The sequence below is a fragment of the Peromyscus californicus genome, unplaced genomic scaffold (genome assembly GCF_007827085.1).
Source record: "Peromyscus californicus insignis strain IS unplaced genomic scaffold, ASM782708v3 Scaffold_4__1_contigs__length_199733344, whole genome shotgun sequence".
NCBI lineage: Eukaryota > Metazoa > Chordata > Mammalia > Rodentia > Cricetidae > Peromyscus > Peromyscus californicus.
In genome coordinates, this window is record NW_026294562.1 from 109683994 (window position 1) to 109706837 (window position 22844).

Sequence of the window (22844 nt, forward strand, 5' to 3'; positions counted from 1 at the left end):
TGTGCAACTTCCTGGAGTACCTGCTAATCAGCCAGCTGCAGGGGCCTGGGACCAAAGCGACCTCACCCTTCCTCAGGAATTTTTCATTCTTCTCTCTCTGCTCCCCCTCCCTGCCTGAAGCCCTGCTTATAAACCTCAATACCCAGTCAATAAACGAGACCTTGACGCGACTCAGACTGACTCTGTCTTCCTTTATGACGCCTGGTCTCCTTTCTCTCTCGCCCCCATTGATCTTTCAGGAGGTGCCTCCTTGGGTCTCCCCAATAACCTGGCCCACGGGACGGGTCAAGAATCGAGCTCAAGAGAAGCCAGGGCTGAACCTAGAGCTGAGCCTAGAAGGACAGAGAGACTAAAGAGGCCATTGGAATAATTTGACCTGGAATGGTATAGTGAAAGGTGGCAAATCTGGGAAATGTAAAGGAGGATGTAAAATATGAAGTAACCGTGGTCTAAATGATCGGATTTGTGTGTGTGTGTGTGTGTGTGTGTGTGTGTGTGTAGATGAATCAGATAATTCCAACATTTCCAAAGCAGAGTAAGTTGGAAGTTTGTGCCAATAACTGTAAAGAAAAAAAAAACAAAAAACAAAAACAAACAAACGAGCAGTCTTATCCAGGCTGGCTAGGTGACAGTACTAATGTCTGTTATTATTTTAACCTATTCTGGATACCTACTGTTCTGGTTTCCTTTTCTGTTGGTGCAATAAACACCATGCCCAAAAGCAATTAGCCAAGGAAAGAGTTTTCATCCTACACTTCTAGGTCACAGTCCATTGTTGAGAGAATTGGGGCAAGAGATTAAGGCAGGAACATGAAGATAAGACCTTGAAACAGAAACTGTGGAAGAATGCTGCTTCCTGGCTCACGGCCAGATTTGTGCTTAGTAAGCTTTCTTTTTTTTTGGTTTTTCGAGACAGGGTTTCTCTGTGTAGCTTTGCGCCTTTCCTGGATCTTGCTCTGTAGACCAGGCTGGCCTTGAACTCACAAAGATCCGCCTGGCTCTGCCTCCCGAGTGCTGGGATTAAAGGCGTGTGCCACCACCGCCCGGCTAGTAAGCTTTCTTAGAGAGCCCAGAACTGTCTGCCTATGGATGGGACCACCAAAGTGGGCTAGGGGCTCCCACATCAGTCAGTAATCAAGACAATTCCTCAAAGACATGGATACAGACCAAACTGATGTAGGCATTCCTTCAACTGAGGTTCACTCTAGGTTGCATCAAATTGACAATAAAAACTAATCAGGACATCAATGTTAGAGGAATATCAAGGAACATAAGCAATATCCTACTTTAAAGTGCTGACTTTTTGGGGGGACCAAAACAATTCTTCATTAAGATCTTAAAATATTGAAAGACTTCTGTACCAGTTGGCAAATAACTATGTGAGCACCTTGAATTTTGTACATATATACTACACTCACACACACACACACACACACACACACACACACACACACACACAGTCACAGAAAAGTACTCAGTAAACATGAGTTCCTTCCTTTTAACAAGCAGTCACATTTTAGACATTAGACCATATAAACAGTCAAAAATCCTCCTAGTCTCTATTGTCCATCTGCACAGCTTGATATCATCTAAGGTCAGTTGTTCAAGGGAAAGAAAGGAAGCCCATCAGCACCAAGGACAAGAGAGCTGTCACCCTGCATTTCCATTTTGTGTCCTATGAACTGCTCCCTTAGAGGAAGAAGCCATCAATGTCAGGAAGTGGCAGAGGTTTCCGAGTGTTTAAAAGGACAGTGTCTGCAGTGTGACCCTGCTTCAGACCACATTGAAATAAAAATTGACCAAGAATAACAAGTACTTCCTTACTTTCCTATCTGATGAGTCAGAGTCATTGTCTGGCTTGTAGTTCCTTGTTTAAATTAGGTTATTAAACTACAGTGTAGTTGGCCAAACTTACTGGATGTAAACAAATATAGCATGCTTTCTATGGTATGTGGACTCCTATGGAAAATTTCCATAAAGTGGCACTTATATCATGGCTCAAACACACACACACACACACACACACACACACACACACACACACACACACACACACACACACACACACGGTGGGGATCAGTTCCTGTGATACTTAACTAAAAGTTAATGCTATTGTCTTTTAAATTTTTTTATTTTCAAGACCACAAATATTCTATGATATAGTGGAAAGAGAAAAGAATTAGAATACCAACCTGATCCTAACTGTCCATCCTACCATGTATTAGCCATTTGAATTTGAACTACTTACTTTGTGTTTTGGGGCTTGTTTTCCCATATGCATGATAAAAAATAACTACGTGATGAGTAAGGGGTCTTGTAGTAATTAAATCAGTAATATACATGTGCAGAGGCTTAGCTAGAGTCTATACGAAAGAGAATCTTGATGGAATACTAACATATTTTGTTAAGTATTATTGGCATGAACTTTCTAAGTCTGAAACAATTGGCAAGCATATACATAAACACACACAGATTGTTAGTGTCCAATTTGTCACTTAAGAGTAAGAAATTATAATGTAAAACTTTAGCAGTTAGTTCTGAGTGTTCACCATAAAATCATGAACTTGCAATTCAAACTGAAAACCAAATGCAGCTATTTTGGAAGTGACTTCCATTAATAAGGTAGTATCTTGGTGGCAAATGAGAGTCTCTTACACACTAACTACGATGTAGCCTAGCATGTGATCTGCCTTTTCTTTTGGCTTTTGACCTAGTGATCAATCATCAGTGCTGACATGTAAAATACACTGCTAGGACATGTTCCTTATTGTATAAATTACGGCTCTTTGAGTAAATTTAATTACAGAATTAAAATCAATTTTGTTTATAAATAATTGTCTGAATAATCTATGGTATACTTTTACCACTTTGTATGCTGAAATTGTAAATCTTTATCTCAAGATACTATTTCCTCTTAACTAACAGAATAATATAGTTATACTCATGGTCTACACAGCCAGGATTATCACAAAAGTGGTTAAAGAAACTAGTCAAATTTTTCAATCTAATATCTTTTTAAATTACAGCACATTATTTAAAAGAACAGTAGAGTCACAACTGGTCAAAGTGCAGAGAATAATTATCAGTGGAGTTCTCAGCCATAAATGATGCATCCATATCGCATCCTTTCCCCACAACGCTCAGTGTGGTGGTTTGAATGATAATGGCCCCTATAGGCTCATCAATTTGGTCAACAGGGAGTGGCATCATTTGAAAGATTTAGGAGGTGTACCCTTCCTGGAGGAAGTATGTCACTGGGGGTGGCTTTGAGGATTCAAAAGCCCATGCCAAGCTCAGAGTCTCTCTCTCTGTCTATGGATCAGGACACGGCTCTCAGCTACCTCTCTAGCACCTGTCCACCTGCTGCCATGCTCCCCCGACGATGATAATGGACTAAACCTCTGAAACCATAAACAAGGCCCCAATAAAATGATTCTTAAAAAATAAGAGTTGCCGTGGTCATGGTGTCTCTTGACAGCAATGACCAAGACACTCAGGGAAAATTGCAAAAGATGGGGTGGAGAGGAAAGATTGTAAAAAGCAGAGGTTGGGGAGGACTGAGACCAAACATTTTCTGGACATGACAGGACCGTGTACTAATGAACTTATAGCAACTGTGATTGTCTATACAAAACCTGCACAATTTCAAACAAGGCAACATCCCAGCATGGAGCAGGAAGGGGCACCTGAGCCCCACCACCAACAGGCGCCTAGTAACAGTTGATTGCTGCCGAGAGGTTATCTGTTTTCTTTAGGGATGTTGCCCCAGTAGGTTTCACATTCTCCACTGGATGATCCCATATCAATACGTGTATATGGGCAATGCCAAATGCACTTGGTGAGTTTCAAAGAGAGAGATTTAAAAGATGAGATTAAGTTGGGAAGGGGACACAGTGAGATCTAGAAGGAGTTGGAAGGAGGCAATATAACCAAATACATTGTCTGTATATATGAAATTCTCAAAGAATGAATAAAAATATCATACTAAAAAAGAATAATGATCCTTAAAATCATAAAAATAAGACCATTGTCCAGGCTGTTAACAAACTCAAAATGCCTGAGTATAGTTAGCTGGGCCTCACTCCCTACTCAAGGGGCAGATAGATGTTTGAAAGCAGAACGTAAGTAGGGGACATGCAAAGTCCTCCACAAGTAGAAGGAAAGATGAATACACGGCAATGGCTCATGCATGCAGCATCGATTATAGACACTTTTCAAGAGTAATGCAATTTTCCCAGTCTCATCAAAGACGTTCTTAAATGAAACTATTTGGTATAAATGTGAAGTGATGAAGTTATTAGTATTTGAAGTATAACTGTGTGTGTACCATGGCAACTCAGTTATAAAGTAAATATTATCTTATAATTATTACAAAAATAACCATGAAGGCTGGAAGATGCTCATTTGATAAAGGTGTTTGCCACACAAACCTGAAATGTAGACATTTACACAACATTAATTCTCGTGATCCATGACGTGGAAGATTTTTGCATCTTCTAGTGTCTTCAATGTTTTCTTCAATGTCTCTAAATTTATATTTTAAAAGTAATCCACCTCCTTTCTTAGCTTTGGTCCTGTGTTGGTTTTAGTCTGTTATAAATGGAGATGTTTTCCTGGCTTCTTTCTCTACATTATATGGTATATGGAAAAGCTACTGCTTTTTACATTTTGATTTGTGTCTGCTATTTTGCTGGAAGTGTTCATTAGATTAAGAGTTTTTCTGGTGGGTTTTCAGGGTCTTTTAAGTATAAGGGTCTTATAAATATCTTTGGATAAAAGATAAAAGGAAGATAATTTCTCTTCTCCATTTCCTGTCTATATCCTTTCTACTTCTTTCTCATGCCTTATTGCTGTGTCTGAGAATTTCAGTACTATATAAAGGGAAAAGTGAGTCCCCTTGGCTCTTTCCGGCATTTTAAAAGATTATTTTTGGTTTTTTGTTTTGTTTTTGTTGTTGTTGTTGTTGTTTCTAGCTTAGTATAATGTTGGCCATAGCATTTATTAGGCATTATGTTGCCTTCATTATGTTGAGATATGATACATATCTTATGTTCAAGCTGGCCTTAAACTCATTTTATAGCTAAGGCTAAATTTGACCTTCTAATATTCCTGTCTCTATATTTCCAATGTTGTGATTACAAGTGTGCACCATCATACCCAGTTCATGTTGTTTTGGGATCGAACCCAGGACTAGACAGCACTCTAATAATTGAGCTATATTTTTTTATTTCTAACTTCTAGCCTACTTCTTAATTTCTAACTTCTTCAGGGATTTTATCATGAAAGGTTGAACTCTGTCAAAGACCCTTCCCGCATCTATTGAGATCATGTGATTTCTATCCTTCAGTCTACTCACATGCTTGCTATATTACATTTATTGATTTGTACAAGAAAATTGTTTTTAATTTTTAGATAGAAATAATCAGACCAATGAGTTATTGTGATAATGACAAATGGAGCAAGAAAAGATTAAATAGACTCACTAAGCTTTGGAAATATCTGAAAAGCAATCTCTGACTAGGAATGCTAAGAAATTGTGGTGCTTTTCTGTCTTTCTCAGATATAAGTTTGTGTATCTACAGTGGGAATTGTCAACAAGTACCATTTTAAGTCCTTCCAAATGTAATCACTACCTTCCCAAGATACAGCCCAGTACCTGATAAATACATACAGTATTGATGATACCGCAGGCCTAAGAGAAAGGTCATCAATAGAAATCAATAATGAGCCGGGCGGTGGTGGCGCACGCCTTTAATCCCAGCACTCGGGAGGCAGAGCCAGGCGGATCTCTGTGAGTTCGAGGCCAGCCTGGGCTACCAAGTGAGTTCCAGGACAGGCGCAAAGCTACACAGAGAAACCCTGTCTCGAAAAACCAAAAAAAAAAAAAAATCAATAATGAAAAGGAGAAGGATAATTATCAGTATCCTCTTCCAAGCAGCTCCTTACAGCTGCATTTTAGTGGACATCGGGCCACTGAGGCAAAAGTTGGAAAGGGGAACCCAAACAGGAACAGAAAGCAGAACTGAAAAATGTACATATCAAAATACCCCAACCCACTGATGCGCTCAACCCCACAACTAAGGAAGGAAACGTGGAAGGCCTGCAGGAGTGGCCATGAGGCCCACACTGGAACAAGACCCAGACTAACAGAAATGCTCACCAGCTGTTAAGAGGAATAGCTGGGCCGGGCGGTGGTGGCGCACGCCTTTAATCCCAGCACTCGGGAGGCAGAGCCAGGCGGATCTCTGTGAGTTCGAGGCCAGCCTGGGCTACCAAGTGAGTTCCAGGAGAGGCGCAAAGCTACACAGAGAAACCCTGTCTTGAAAAACCGAAAAAAAAAAAAAAAGAGGAATAGCTGGGTGCAGATGACTGCCCACTAGTTCACAAAAGAGGCCTAATCACTGCAGTCCGGAGTAAGGTCAATATGAAAGGCATACCACTATGTGGAGCGTGGTTTTAGGATACTGAGGCAGTGGGGGAAATGAGTCTTCACTCTCTTAAGTTCCTTTAAATTCCTTCCATGTTCCAGGGATAGTGTGTGCTTTCAAGTGTTACCACATGGAAACCTGACAATTTTGGTAGGTGTGATTGTTCATTTTATCTTTAGTGTAGATGAGATATGGTAAGCAGATATTTGGTCAAACACAATTTTGGATATTTCTCTGACAGTATTATTGTTTTTGTTTTTGTGTGGATGAGATCAGCATATAAATCAGTGTCCTTTGAGTCTTCCCAACACCCTCCCCAGTTGAGTAGGCCTCATCAGATCCATCTTTAAGGCATGACTGGAGGAAAGACCTCTCCTCAGCCTGCCTGTGAAACTCCGCTGCTAACAGTGAAGTCAGGACTCATTCTAGCCTGAGGACTTGGAGTGGAACTGAAGGCAGCAAAGAGTGAGACATTGTAATCACAAGCCAGGCACTGCTGGGAGCCCTTTGTGACTGACATCACAGGAACCCAGAGGTGAAGCATGATCCTAATTAGTCTTAACAATAAAAACCCCGAGTCAGATATCAGAGTGAAAGCTGAAAGATCTGAGAAGCAGAGCAGCCAGCCACTAGAATTCTTACCTCTATGAAATCTCAGACCAAATAGAGCATCCTGTCTCAACGAATCCTCAGACTGAATAGGGGCAGGATCCTGTCTCCACCCACCTTACATTCTTGTCTCTACCTCCCTAGTGCTGGGATTAAAGGTGTAAGCTTCCACCTCTTGGCTCTGTTTCTCCTTTAGACTGGTTCAATCTCATGTAGCCCATGATCTCCTGCTGCTTCCTGATCTCCTGCTTCCTCCTCCCAATGCTGGAATTAAAGGTATGTGCCATCACTGCCACTGCTAGTGGCTAGCTCTGACCTCTGATCTCCAGGAAAGCTTTATTTGTCAGAACACAAACAAAATATCATACAATGTAGAGGATTGATGTGCCCAGATGGCCTGTCACATCCTTTCTCAGCTCTCCTGATTCACTTTCTTCAAGTAGAAGAAATCAAATATTCCTACTAAGTCAACATTTGAAGATTATGAAAACTGAATAAAAAGAAATAACCCAGAATAGAAGCTGGGCATGGTAGTACATGTTCATGATTCTAGCACTCAGGAGGTAGAAGCAAGAGGATGAGGAGTTTGAGGCCATCTCAGCTTACATGTTAAGTTTGAGGCCAGCCTGGAATACATGAGGCCTGGTCTCAAAAGATCAAAAAAAAAATAATAAAAAGTACTAAAAGAAATTACATTTTTAATTGGAAAAGTGTTACATTAGTAGAAAAATAGAGAATTGTTTATATCAATTAAATGGTGGTAGCCAGATCTAAACAGAGAATTCTCAACAGAAGAATCTCAAATGGCTGAAAGACATTTAAGGAATTGCTCAGTATCCTTAGTCATCAGGGAAATGCAAATCAAAACGACCCTGAGATACCAACTAAGACCTGTCAGAATGGCTAAGATCAAACTCACTGATGACAGCTTATGTTGGAGAGGATGTGGAGCAAGGGGAACACTCCTCCACTGGGAATGCAGACTTACACAGCAACTTTGGAAATCAGTATGGTGACTTCTCAGAAAATTGGGAATCAATCTACCTCAAGACCTAGCCATACCACTCTTGGGCATATACCCAAGGAATGCTCAATCATATCACAAGGACACTTGCTCAACTACATTCATAGCAGCATTATTCATAATAGCCAGAACCTGGAAACAACCTAGATGCCCCTCAACTGAAGAATGGATAAAGAAAATATGGTACATATATACACAATGGAATATTACTCAGCTGTAAAAAAACAATGACAGCATGAAATTTGCAGGCAAATGGATGGAACTAGAAAATATCATCCTGAGTGAGGTAACTCAGACTCAGAAAGACAAACATGGTATGTACTCACTCATAAGTGGATATTAGATGTAAAGCAAAGGATAACCAGACTACAACCCACAGTTCCAGAGAAGCTAGTTAACAAGGAGAACCCTAAGAGGGATGCGTGGATTGCCTTGGGAAGGGGAAATAGATGAGATCTCCAGGAGTAAACTGGGGGTGGGGGTGGGGCAATAAAGGGAAGGGAGTAGGGGATGAGAACTTGAAGGAATAGGATGGTCTAGCTGGGGAGGGACAGAGTGGGAGAGCAATGAAAGAGATATCTTGATAGAGGGAGACATTATGGAGTTAGGGAGAAACTTGGTGCTAGGGAAATTCCCAGGAATCCATGAGGACAGCCCCAGATTAGACTACTAGCAATAGTGGAGAGGATGCCTGAACTGGCTTACCCTAGTAATCAGATTGGTGAATACCCTAAATGTCATCATAGAGCCTTCATCCAGTCACTGATGGAAGCAGATGCAGAGATCCACAGCCAAGCACCAGGCCGAATAGGTGAAAAAATAACATAAATGTATTTCATGTGCTCTATGTAAAAGATTCACATAGAGTTAATTTTCAACCCCATAGCAGTTCTACTTAAAAATGTAAAGACCAGAAATAGACAACTAATATAAGTATGCAGTAAATATATGTATACGAGTTTTTCTTTAAAATGTAGTAAACCTCAATTATAGTTAGTTTAAGAAAATTTACTCTATGATAATATATAAACAGATTTTGCAAACCACCAAAAATGGAAACTGATATAGTATTAAATTACATTTCTAAAGAATGAAGTGTCTGACAAAGGAAATTATAATGAAGAAATACAAGTAGAAACAGATTCTACCTTTTCATTCTCTTCTTATAGCGTCTTTTCATCATTCTCAAAGGGATTTTAGAGATTATCTGTTCCAACAGTCTTCTCTCAGTTTGACCTTTAGTAATAGGATGCTGAACAGACAACCCCATGCCCATAAACTGAATAAATGCAGAATGTTCCTGATGAAAAGAGTTCAGAGAGAGAGGGGGTTCTGGGTCTCCTAACATTCACCCCTTACCCACTGTCTTCCCCTGGGGCTGGTTCCCCCAAAGAGTCCTTCATTTACTCAGCGATGTATAAAACACACCAGTGTTTTACAAAGGCAGAAACGTGTGGGATCATGTTCCATGCCTGAAGCCAAGCACAAAGCATCCCTAAAGCTTTTCATGAAACTCTGAACTCAGGTTATAGGCCAGAGACCTGAACTCATCCACCTCAGATGTGGCCACAGACCTTCAAGTCCCACTATGAGCCCAGGCTGCCGGTGTCCAGCATTAGAAGGAAACAGATCCTGTCAAACAATTACTAAATGGCACATGATACAAAGATGACAGGCTGCACTCAAGATGTGATTAATATTCTGCATTATCTCAAAGGTAAAGGCATTAGAATTCATGTTTGGGGATGCCACAGTGCAAAGGATGATTGGCATGGTAAGCTAGGAGCCAGGGCTGGCACCCAGCAATTTGAATTTGGAGAAAGTAAAGGGAGTTCAGGTTGAGGCCCTTTGCTGGGCGCAGGGTTAGTGGTGGCCAGCCAGCTACAGATGAGCAAAAATCTAAAGTATTAGGTGCCTGACCTCCAGAACTGGGAAAGAATACATTTCCGTTGGTGGGGGAGGGGCGATATCAAGTAAGTGGTCATGGGAGGAGAAATTTGAATGCCTGGCTTCTGTAAACTGTGAGCGAAAGGCTGAACAGGTCCTAGGCATTAAGAAGTCTAGGTTTCAGGGTGGGCTCTGGTGTCTGGCCTCTGAGAACAGCCGATCCAGTAGTTGGATTGTGGGACCTTGAGCTCCCAACCCCTATTACCTTTTGATCGAAGTAATAAATTGAGTAGTTATTGGCCTCCTCAGGTTGGAATGTCGGGAAGATTTGCAAATTTAGGCTGGCGAGGGCCCTTAGGGCTGGATTGACAGCTGTGGTGGCCACAGGTGCCAGGAAAGGCAGGAGCAGAAGCCGGAAAGCCAGGCCGCCCATGGCTCAGGCTGGCCAGCAGGGCGGGTGGCAGGGTGAGAGGGCCACCGGCAGTAGCGCGCGCCTGCCCAGTCCACAACTACAGGCTGCAGACTCTCTTGAGAAACCCAAAATCAGGCAGCTTGGTTCCCTCTCACACCATCTATCCTCTTCCCAGCCCACCTTCTTTTGGCCATACTCCAAGTCAGCCCTGTGCAGCCAGGGCTCCGCCCCATCATTAGCTATGGCTTCCGGAAGCCTACCGCTCCTTCAGGTCAGGCTTTAAGACTGCTTCATTGACACGCCAAGCTGTTAGCGCCGCCTTAGCCTACATTGCAACATCTCTGCTCTCAGCAAATCCTAGATAATCGTACCAATAAAGACTCCAGGGCAATTTACTGGCAATCATCACCAGGCATGGTAGCATAATGGGACTTCCCTCACTCAACCACATGCACCATGTGCATGCAACCATATGCACCATGTATAATTGTCATTTCTATTCACAAAAGAGGAAGTGAGCTAAGAGAAGTGAAAGAGACTCAGGGTTGCCGCTCTCGGTTAGAAGGAACTGGAGCAAGGCTGAACAGATTGCTCTGCTCTCCTGCAGGCTGTTCCGGCTCTGTGCCTCCCTTACGCCCGCCTAACCTGTTCCGTGGTACTCTGCTCTCCAGTCACCCCATCCTCCTCATTGCCCGCACAACTCATCCCTTCTGATGTAGCTGGGTCTTCCATGCAGACCCTGCCAGGCCTCTATCTTCCTTCCTCCACCAGAGATGGCAGATCCCATCATCAACAGTGCCCCCTCCTTCCTTCCTGATGGCACATGCTTCTACACCTTTTTCCTCCTCTCGCCAACCCTCAATCCCTCAACTCCTCCTGTCCAAGAGGGTTCTTACCCTTTCTGGCCTCTTCCCCGAGTCCTTCACTCTAGCCTATCACCTGGTCCAGAGTTACACTTCACAGATGGAATAGCCATTCCACCAATAGGGGAAGAGCATCCCTCAGATCCTGTGTCTATGCCAATTTGACAGAAAAAAATCAAGGTGTTATGCCCAGATCATGACCCCAAAGAGACCACCGAAGACCTTGGATGTCCAGAATGCAACAGCAAGGTTTATTCTGTAGATACAAGTCTAGATAGGGAACTCATTCCTACACCCAATACAGTGAGGCAGGGAGGAGTTGCTCTTTCTTTGTGAGGCTAGCTTTTTAAAGGCAAAAACCGCAAGCCCTTCAGGGCGGTTGGGGGAGGTTGGGGGTGGTTGGGGGTTTTGCACGGGTGCAACTCGGATTGGTTTATTTTTATCTCTGTTCTCTTTTAATTGGGTGAGGGTATGTAACCTTTGAATTTACTGGTTGGGGTTACAGCTATCATTTTGGGGGCAGTCTGGCACAAGTCCCAGGCTTTGTCCTTGAGCTGCCATAGGGGCTGGCTGGCCTAGCACGTACTGACTGTGGGGGGGCTGGTTCAGTGGTCCAGGCTCTGTCCTTGACTCATGCACATAACTCTAAGTTGGTGAGGGGTCACAGACAGTAAACATCTGGATGAACTTTGAGCAGTCAGAGTACGTGCAGAAAGGGAGCTACCGCAAGGACTATGTCTTTTGTTCACGGCCCTCCCAGAGACTGCTTGCTCAGTCTCAGGAAACTGAAATTGAGGCCTGATTTCTGAGAGAAGACTGAGCAGCCTGCTATGGCATCTGCTTGGTCCTTTCAAAGGCACCCTTCTCTACTACACTGTCATCCTCAGCAAGCACCTCATCGTGGTTTTTTGAGGGTATACTCAAACCTTCCCTTGTCAAGAATCTGAATCATTTATCATGTTGCCTGGATTGGGCCATTGTGGTTTCCCACTGACTTTAGTCACAGGACATCGTGACACCATGAGATACAGTAAAAGATGTCCTGTACTACAGACATACTCTTTCTTACCTCCATTGGTAGAGAAGCAGCCCAATTTCCTCTTTACAGTCTGAACCACCACTCCTAACAGTACTGTAACTCCTTTTATTAGTGTGTTGATTCAAAAGCACCAGGAGCTCACAGTATCCAAGGGGTGGTGGTCTTAGTTTTCAGTTCAATGGAATCTTGGTTGTGCCTCCTGGTAGAAGCATACACCCTCCCCACCTCTGCAAACAATATTTCTAGGCCATGAGAACATAAGGTCACAGGAATAAGAAACAAAAATTTAGCTAGTTGATAATTATTTTCACCCCTTCATTCCTATTTTCACTCCTTGGTTTCTAGACACACACATCCTAGCTATGGGGGAAATAGTACAATATATTAAATTCCAATCCAAAGAATACACTGCCTTCTGGAGAACCTTCTCCAGTCCTCTAGATTACTGGCATCCAGCTGGCACTGTGACTGTCATTATGAAACCATTCCACTGTTCTATCAAGACAGTTGCTTCAGAGCTGTAAGGAATATGGTAAGATCAGTGGATTCCATGAGCATGAGACCACTGCTACACTTCTTTGGCTATGAAGTCCATTCCTTAGTCAAAAGCAATGCTGCACAGAACACCATAATAGAGGTTAAAGCAGTTTGTATACCCATGGGTGGCAATTTTGACAGAAGCATTATGTGTAGGAAAGGCACATTTATACCCAGAATAAGTATCTATCCCATTCAAGATAAAGCATTGTCTTTTCCATGATGGAAGTGGTCCTATGCCACCAGGTCATTGACTGGTCACCTTAAGGATTGGTGCCTTCTTTGACAGATCTGACGCTCAGCAGCATCTATAGCCAGGCCATCCTTGGTGAATGGGAGTCCATGTTGTCGAGCCCATTCATAACTTCTACCTCTGCCACCATGACCATTTTGCTTATGGGCCCATTAAACAATGACAGGGACAGCTGGGCAAAGAATTTACTACCTTCTATGCACAGAAAGGGTCATCCTATATACTTGATTATTGGAGTCCTCTCCTGACTGTCGGTGAACATTTAACCAGGGACACAAGTGTCTTCACATCTGCTGTTCACTGTGAGATATCTAGTTATGTACCTCCTCCCCAGGTGTCTTTCTCACCAGTTTTTCAGTCATATTGTTTCCAAGTCCCCAACCAACCAGTCAAATCAGTAATCATACATCTGCCCGTAATTCTTTCTAAACAAATTGTGTGACTATGTGCACTACCCAAACTAAGAGGCTTCCTGGAGATTCTAATACTGAAGGAAAGATATGGAGGGTGAGAATAAATGTGTGAAAAAAGGAAAAGAATGTACTGGATAAAGGGAACCATGTATTCAAACGTGCAAGCAAGAGCATCACAATTGGGAAAACAGTGTGTGCTGCTCTCATCTGGGATAGCTAGAGGGTGAGATGGGAGTGATCCAAGAGCTTTCTCTGCCTTTTCCTTTCGCATTATGCTATGCTACATGCACAGACAAGTTAGTAGAGTGTGGCATCTGTAAAGGAAAGGTTGAAATGTGTTGGTGGGCACCATGGAAGGCAGGTGCTAGCATGTCTATGAACACTGAATGATTGCAATAACACAAAGCTCAAAAAGGTCCCCTTCCCATGTCACCAGAGCCATTCCATTGACCTAACAAGCAGTCTCCTCAAAGGGGCTATTATTACTCACCTCTTAGACTTGGGAGGAGAAGGAAGAAGAGGAGGTAGAGAAGGATGAGGAAGAGAAGGAGGAAAAAGAGAAGGAAAAAGAAAGAAGGGAGAAGGATAAAGGAAGGAAGAAGTGGAGGAGGAGGAGAAAGAAGAGAAGGAGAAAAGAAGAAGAAGAAGAAGAAGAAGAAGAAGAAGAAGAAGAAGAAGAAGAAGAAGAAGAAGAAGAAGAAGTCATCACAAGAGTCATGACCTGAATAGAAACGAGACAAATGAATATCAGTGCAGCAGGAGGGGCAGGCAATAAAGTGAGCAGGCCTGAGGGAAGCTGGTAACCTGCTAAATTCCCAGGTCATGGAGTAATTTACTGGTTGGTCCTGGATCACTCCATAATTATCCTCACAGCCCCCATGCTGATGTGAAGCCTCCTGTGTGTTATTAATACTGGCAGCAAGCAGCAGGGAATGGTGGGAGCAGAGGAGAGCAAACTAAGTTCTCAGGCTTCTGAAAGAATGTGAAAGCCTCTGCCAGGGCCCTCCAAGAAAAGCCACATTGGGAAAATATAGCATCTTCCGTCTCCAGCTCTTGGCACAGCCATCATATGAGCCCTATGGAGAGTCTCCAATGGATGATGAGTAGCTTGGGTGAAATAAAAAAAAAAAAGAAAAAAAGAAAAAGAAAAGAAACAGAATCTGAGCCCCAGAGTTTGACCAATTTGTGTCAAACCTAGGAACTGTCTGAAATATTTTGAGACCTCCCCAGAAGAAGTCGATAGAGCAATGTAAAACACCTATCTTTGGTATAGTATGCCAACTGGATTTCACTGTCCAGAAGTGTGGCCAGGGAAACAGTTCAGAAGGTTCTCATCCCTTCTGGTAGACCACAGAATCCATCTCACATTACCTGGTTAATCCCACTCTGTTCCAGTTGCCTCTCCTCCTGCCTGGCCTGACCTTCACATTGTCAGTCTGATGAAAACAAGAACCAGCCCCAGCCTTCTGGGCCTTCCTTATATAGCCAATGGAAACTAAGGAATAGACAAGGAAAGACATCTCTGAGTTCTGCCTCCTAGGCAAGCCTGATTTCCGGTTTGGCCTCAGCTGAAACACACAATACGTAGTACCACTGAAGAAACCTGCCATGTCTGACAGTTCCTGGAGCCTGAGCAAAGGACTCTATTCCCATTTCCTGGAATTACTAGTTACATTTCTCCCCCTTTCAACTCACCACTTTCTCTAAATGCATCTCAAGATGATTCTGTAATTCTCATTTAATGTTCACATCAACTCTATCATTCACCTAAAATGCACAAGTACTCCTGGGTTGTCTGGTTACACTGCTTTATAATCTTGATGGTAACATTCACAAGTACTCAGCCTAATTTCCTCTTGAAAATTTGTGCCCTTTGTCTCCTAAAAGGCCCCATCCTCAAAGGGTTAGAATCTACAATTGAGAGCATATTCTGTGATTCTGCACCATAAAGGTGGCAACCATTCCAACCTTGCCATTCATGTTATTAAAAATAAGCTGTTAATCAGATTATTAATTAAACACTTTATTGACTTCTTCCACAAGGTCAGTGAGGGAAATTATAACTTGTGCATGCTTTTTCATTGCTATAAAGACAACCTACAAAAGCAACAAAGGAAAGGAGGGAGGGAGGGATGAAGGGAGGAGGGAGGGATAAAGAGGGGAGAAAGGGTAGGTTGGCTTTGGCTCAGTTTGAGGGTACAGCCTATCATGGTGGGGGAGTCAGGGCAGCAGAGGTAAGGCCACTGATCACATTGCTTACACAGACAGAAAGCTGAGAGACAAGTATTTATGCTCAGCTGACATTTTGCTTTTTATTCAGCCCCAGGCCCCCAGGCCCATGGAATGGTGGCACCCACATTCAGAATGTGCCTTGCCTCTTCCGTTAAAGCTTTCTGGAAATACCTTCATGGACATACCCAGAGTTGTGTTTCCATGATGAGTCTAAATCCAATCAAGTTGACAGTGCTATTAAGCATCACAACCTCACCCCAGATGTCCATGCAGCTGATCTGAAACTGTTCCACACTGCTCCCCACACAAGCGCTTCTCTGACAATGCAATTTAACCTTGCTGTTCCTTCCTGGAATGCCTTTCCTCCTGAGTGCTCATTGCACTTCCCAGGCTACCCTGGAACCTACCTGTGGTCACCTCCTCTAAGAATTCTTTCTTAACTTGGGATGCACGATGGGCAAGTTAGACTAAGGTCACAGGGACTGAATATCTTGGTCCAACTCTTACTAACTATGACCCTGGGAGAAAGTGACTGTGCTTGAGCAGCGGCACCTGTGAAACGGGATGAGAAGAGTTACTACCTGCCATGGCTGCAGACTGAATGAGGAAACTCAAGCAAAGCATCCTGTTCCACCACTATTCTAAGGCTTGGCTATTATTGGTAATGACCCAAAGTATACCAATCACTTGCAATATGCATTTTTCAAGATATATTTTATATCTCCTTACCTCCTCCTTACAAGACTGTAACCCTGTTAAATTTCAGGTATTCAAGTCTGTTTCCCAGATCTGTGCATTTTGCTCAGCGTAAATGTACTCAAAAAAAATTGTTGTATTAAATTACACATCTGAAAAGGAGGTATATTTCTAGAACAAGAATTTGAAATTTTAAATGAAATAAAATGAAAACCAAAGCATATGTCACATATAAATGCCACAGATTAACCATTATGCTTTCATGTTTATTCCCCATTTTAATTCTCAAAAGTATGTGCTGTCACAGGTTTTATCTCTAGCTTATGAATGAGAGAGCCGATGTTTAACTGTGACCGACTCATGGAGCAATTTGACAAGTTCATAATATCTCTGTCACTTTTTCCCTTCTCATGCTCCCCTTCCTCATCTACCCTAACAGGGAGTGAGTAGCTAAGTCTTTCTTCCAACTCAGGTGTGAGAATTTAAAATGTCTGAAAACGCTCTGCCACCCACTACTGAGAAGAGTGCTCTCCAAGATGCCATTCGTCATGGTAACCACAGTCCTCACTTCCAGGAAAGCCCAGGAAAAAGCCCACCCTGTACCACGTGCTCTGCTCGTGGTCCTCAGAAGAGACAGGTATCTGTCGCTGCTTTGGGCATCTCCAGGCTTCCCCTGTGTTTTTGTGCAGCTGAGGAGGTGAAACATAAGGCTATCAAAAGCTGCAAACAGCCCCTTCCTCTGGAGACAGGCATTTACTAGAAGAAAGAAGGACCAATAGCTTCCCAGAGCATTGTTCAGCCACATGAGAGAGGGGATTAAGCAGATACATTCAGCTATTCTAACAGATTTTCTTTAAGCCTTGAATAGGCCTCTCACACTCAGATAATCACATTAATTTTAGCATTAAAAGATTCCTTTTATAGAAGTACCTAAACCGCTTAAACCACCCAGAGAGGGTGCATATTTTATCAAGCACCAAGACAAAAAAAATTATATTCTCACGTTTCCCTCATTCAGAGAGAGGGAAAGGGGAGAAGGAGGAGAGAGGAGAGAAGAGAGAGCAAGGTAGAAATGACTTTGCAAATGACCATTGGCTACATAGCCAGTCCCTGGGCAATCAGAGCTGGGAAGGCTGACTGAAAACTCACTCAGTGCGAGGGTCCATCAACAAAAGCAGAAAGTAATACAGAGGCTGAGGTGGAAGGATAAGGAGTGGGTGGAAATGGGGGAGGGGTGTACCTTTCTGCTGCAGGAAACTCAAATTTGGAAACAAGGAAAAGTAGAACTATTCAACAATGGAATCATACAACTGCTACTTACTAGCTCTGTGGCCAGAGTTATAATCTCTTGGCTCTATAGATACCCTAAAGAAGTTCTCTAAATGTATTTATTCCAAATGAATCTAGGTAATTCAGGTAACAAGAGATTAAAAAAGTCACTCCAATTCTGTGCGATTCCCATTCCCTATGTGTTAAAGCAGTCACATTATTAATTTTGGTTTGTTTGCTTCTACAGTGGAGTCTCACTTTGTTGTCTATAGTGGTTTTGAACTCCTGGGCAAAAGCTAACTTCCTGCCTGAGCTTCTTGAGTACCAGGGGTTACAGGTGGATCTGTCACGCCTAGGATAAAGATTTAATAGGGCTTATTTTGTACTCTGATTCTCTTTCAATTTGTTCAAAATTCAACTTAAGAACAAACATATAAGGGAGGTTAATATAGGTCGAGGCTGTTGTTATATATATACAGAGTGTACAGAAGTAGAACCAAATTGTACTTGTATAAAATGTTTTGCAATTTATTTCTTCAGAAATTGCTACTTTAACTTCTCCTAAGAGCTAAGATAACATCAAGTGTCAAAGTATCTTAAAGCTTCCAAATTAGTAAAAAGGTTTTGTGGGGAAAAGCCCAAAATCCTAAAATAAAAGTAATAATGTTCTCCATTAAACCTTGTCCAAGCATAACCATGAGTTGAACAAGGAGGACACCAGAGTGGATGGGAAAATCCCACAAGGCCTCATCCTATGCAAAAAACTACAGACAACTAAGGAAAGCTGAGAGATGGAGAAACAGTCTTCCCCAGGGAAAAACACATCAGTTGGTTACTCCATACCAAATGGTCAGCCCCGAAAACATTCATACAAGTAACATTATACAGATTGTGCAGGTTGCATTTGGGAATATATATGTGTGTGTGTGTGTATATATAATAATTAATTTTTTTAAAAAAGAGGCCATGATTTTAAAAGAGAGCAAGGAGGGGGATATGGGAGGGTTTAGGGGGAGGAAAGGGAAAGGAGAAATGTTGTAATTGTATTATAATCTCAAAAATAAAAAAGGAATAATAAAATAAAACCTTGTTGAAGGTCTGGGAATAGTTTTTAAAAAGCAAGAAATGTTTCCAAACATGCGCTCAGAACACGACTGAGAAAATAATAAGAAATTAGGTGGAAGGGATTTTTCTGCATAGAAGAAACATAGTCTCTTTGTGTCCCTGAAATGCGTGGATTCAACTGTATTTCCTACTCTCAAAGAGCCCTTTGGAAGAAAAGTCTCAGTTTGAGAACTGCTTGAAAGTTCCAACCCCTTGGAAATGGGAAGGGTCCGTCCGTCATTTATTAATGTCAAATATGCTGCCTGCATGAATTACTCTGCTTGTTGTCTGGAAGCCATACAGGAAAGTCCCCACTCCCACCCCCACCCCGCCCCTGCCTCGTAGGGCTCTAAAGATAGCAATAACAGTAACTAGAACATAAAATTCCTTTACAAAATAAACAGAAGTACATTCTACTTTCTCAGTAGCTTATTTGTCAATTTTTAGAGGATTTTTATTAACAGAATTTGTTCAGTTTTAAAGTAAAAAGCAGCAGAGTTCCTAAATTGACAGAATTTAGCCAGATCACCACAAAACTGACCTTAGAAACAAAGAGAAACGGAGCAGGAGAAGGCCAGATTTCTCCTGGCTGCAGAACGGTGGCAAATATCCCAGAACTAAGGAAGGCTGCCAAGGGGAAAGAGAAAAAGAAAGGACTTCCCGAAAGCAGCCAGCCCAGGCACACTGCCTTCCCAACAGCTGGACGAGATGGGAGCAACACACAGGTAGGTCTGCCCTGTTCTTTATTGCAGTTCAAAGGCAGTCATGGAGCTCACAGGAAGCGGCCCTTTCCTGGACTGGCATCACACAGCCCACCAGCTGCAGCTGCAGCGTTTTTAATCCAGCTTCTGCTTTTCCTTTTGTGGCAGGAATGGGGGCTTACAATGGGCCAGAGAGACTTCCATCTCAAAACCGAGGAGACATCCCCGCTTGGGAGAAAAGTGGCTCTCCCTCTGGTGAAAGACAGTCAGGAACCATGCCAGTTCTGATGACATCAGAGCTGCCAGGATGGCATTCTTCCTGGAGATGGCACAAAGGCAGTGAGGACGGAGCAGTCACCTGGGTGGGATGGCTGCGCCCACCCCTGTCACGCTCTTCTGTCTTGACCTTGGCCCAACAAATACAATGACAAATGAGGGAAAGTAATTACATATAAAAAAATCAAAGTGAATGGGTATGTGAGTTTAGTGAACATAAAAGAAGAAAGTAAAAAATTATTCCTTAAAAGTTTCTCAGGGCTGCCATTTGGCATTTCTGTAGAAATCTTCGATCCATGTCTTCATGTATTTAACTTCCAGTAAGCGAGATGACAGCACAGCGGAAGGATCAAAGGCAGTGTTGGCTCGAAGATCTAAATGGTGGGCCGCTTGGGGGATGTAGACAGCCACCAGGGTATCTGAAATGTCTTTGTTCACTCCACCACCTGACCACGGGTCTAAGTCACCGTTGCTGCAGATGAGGGGAAAAAGAAAAATTAATAGACCTTAATAGTGTTTCTTCTACCTTTTGGATCTTGTGAGCATTACTCATTTGAACACTATCACTTTCAAGGTTTCATGTATATGTACATCTTAATTTCCTCTGAGTATACCCGAGTATAGAATTTCTAAGACATGTGATACCACTTAACTTCTTCATGAACTGCCAAAAAATTTTCCAAAGCAGCTTCACTATTTTATACTACCATTAGCAACATAGGAGTTGGATTCATTTTCATTGTGGATTTAAGTTGGGATTAGAGGAGAACTTTACCACTACATGTCAGTCTTCACTGTGGTCTTGATTTTCACACACAGACCCAACTGATATTGATCATCTTTTCATGTATTGTTAGGCCACCTGTATATATCATTTGGGAAATTTTCTATTAAGATGATCACTTTTTTCCCCTTTTGGTCCTAATAAAGGTATCAACCCATGAATAACTCCCTTCTCCTTGCCTGCACTCCCCAGTCTTCATTGTGCAGACTTCACAGGTACCATGTAGCCCAAGTTCTAGAAGTACTAAAAATACTCTTAAATTTTACATTGTGGTTGTCACTGGAAAATACCTGTGTACATAGACCCCTGTAGGTGTTTTTCTGTCTGGCTTTTAGTAGCTGCAAGGGACAGTGACTAGATAAGTTGATGGAGAGATTCAAAGAGCTTCCTTCAAAATACTACCTTAAAAAGGTTATTGCTGGGCATGGTTGCACACACCTGCATACCAGCACTGGAAGAGTGGAAGAAGGAGGGTCAGGAATTCAAGGTTTTCCGTAGTTACATAACAAGTTCAATGTAAGTCTATACTACATGAAACCTTCTCTCAAAAAACCATATATGTGTTATCCTTCCCAATTTGAGAACATAAAATGTCTTCCTATTGAAAGGAATATACTTAGATAAGAGTTGAGAGACACATTAATCTATGGGAATAATGATATGACAAGTCATCAGGAGTTGGTTTAATATGATGTCTATTTAGCAGTAGTAGGTTCTTCCTGAGGGTCTATGACCTGTCTAACATAGGTTCTTAGCTGATAATGGTGCTGGGTATGGGTTTCACCTTGTGGAATCGGCCTTAAATCCAATGAGAAAGTGGCTGGTAACTCCCATGATGTTTGTGCCACCATTACACCATTGGGCATGTCCTGCCTACCCAGGCATCACTGTAGCTCACAGGGTTCATAGCCAGGTATGACTGATGATGGCTTTCTTCCTCTAGTGGCTTGTATAGCACCTTCCAGCATTATGATGGCTAGCCAGTAGGGATGAAGCTTCCAGGTCCATACAGCTTGATTTTGCCATGTTCTATTACTCAAGTATGTGGTATCTTACCATCAAGTTCTGGAGGGTAACCAAGAGCGATGGCAATAGCCTGTTAATGTTTGGGGGGTCTGTGGGACCTCGCCAACAACTCCAAAATAATTAACTAATTCCTGGCATTGGGCTTTTTATTAGTTAGACTTTGACGTGTAGCAGGGGCATTGTTGCCCAAATATAGGGAAACTCTTAATTATTATTTTGTGTGTGTGTGTGTGTGTGTGTGTGTGTGTGTGTGTGTGTAAGCTTTTATAGTAGTAAGTTTCCACATAGCTTTTTTGAAAAGTCTTTAGTGTTTTTTTAATCTCAACCCATACTTACCTCCTCTACCCTACCCTTATGCCCTTGCATGTGAGCATGCGCGTTGGTGCAATCGCATGCCTTTAGCTGTGAGTAGCAGTGAGAAGAACAATGAACCAAGTCAGCAAATACAAGTTTCATATCCTCACTACGTGCATAATTTTCAGTAAGGACCTATGAGAACCTCAATTCTCATGTGTACTATAGAAAAAGAAAAAAATTTACAAAAATTGAGAGGCCCAAACTAAGTCATATATGTGGCACTAACTATATATACTATATATAGCACAAAGTATAAAACACTACAAACACCAAATTGTTATAATACTATCGTATTATACAAGGATGAGAAACATTAATGTCACCAAGGGATAAAATAATAATAAAAATAGACGTGAAGTATTTCTCAGAAATTTAGTCAAAGCATTAATTCAATCAACATGTGTACATGAGTGTTGTGGCAAGAGCATGTGTGTAACATGTGTGTGTGGGGGGCATGAGCCTATGTGTGCAGAGGCCAGAAGTCAATGTTAGGGCTCTTCTTCTGTACCTCTCCTTACTCTTTTGAGACAGGCTCTCTCGTTGAACCTGAAGTGCCCTATTTTGGCTAGACTGACTAACCAGAGATGTGTCCTATACCAACCCAGCCCCACCACAACTAGGGTAATGGGCATGCACCACCATGCCCAGTTTTATGTGGTGCCGAGGATCTGAATTCAGATCCTCTCACTTGCACAGGAAATATTTTCCACATTGAACTCTCTCTCAACCCCATCAACCAATTCTTTCTAGACAAATGTATAAAATAAATATTCAGGTATATTGACTATATCTGTATTTGAAATACAATTTTAAATTCCCTGTCCTATTATTATATACTTAGACTTTAAAAAAAAGTAGTATTTTAACTGCAGGTTAATGTAGAATTCTAGGGAAACAATTACTCTAAGTATATACTTTTGTTTGTTTGACTACA

General features: G+C 42.1%; 1 protein-coding gene and 1 long non-coding RNA gene across 4 annotated transcripts in view; one reads left to right on the forward strand and one right to left on the reverse strand.

Annotated features, from left to right (window-relative positions):
* LOC128095243 (uncharacterized) overlaps window positions 1-22844 on the forward strand; it is a 103702-nt gene that overhangs the window by 54525 nt on the left and 26333 nt on the right. The gene's annotated exons all lie outside the window — the stretch shown is intronic.
* The window catches only part of LOC128095239 (lysosomal Pro-X carboxypeptidase-like), a 53097-nt gene continuing 49444 nt past the window's right edge, over window positions 19192-22844 (reverse strand). For all 3 annotated transcript variants that reach the window (XM_052714058.1, XM_052714060.1, XM_052714059.1), the window contains one exon: window positions 19192-20215. In XM_052714058.1, the coding sequence (XP_052570018.1) occupies window positions 19999-20215 (217 nt within the window). In that variant the 3' untranslated portion in view covers window positions 19192-19998. The remainder of the gene's footprint in view (window positions 20216-22844) is intronic.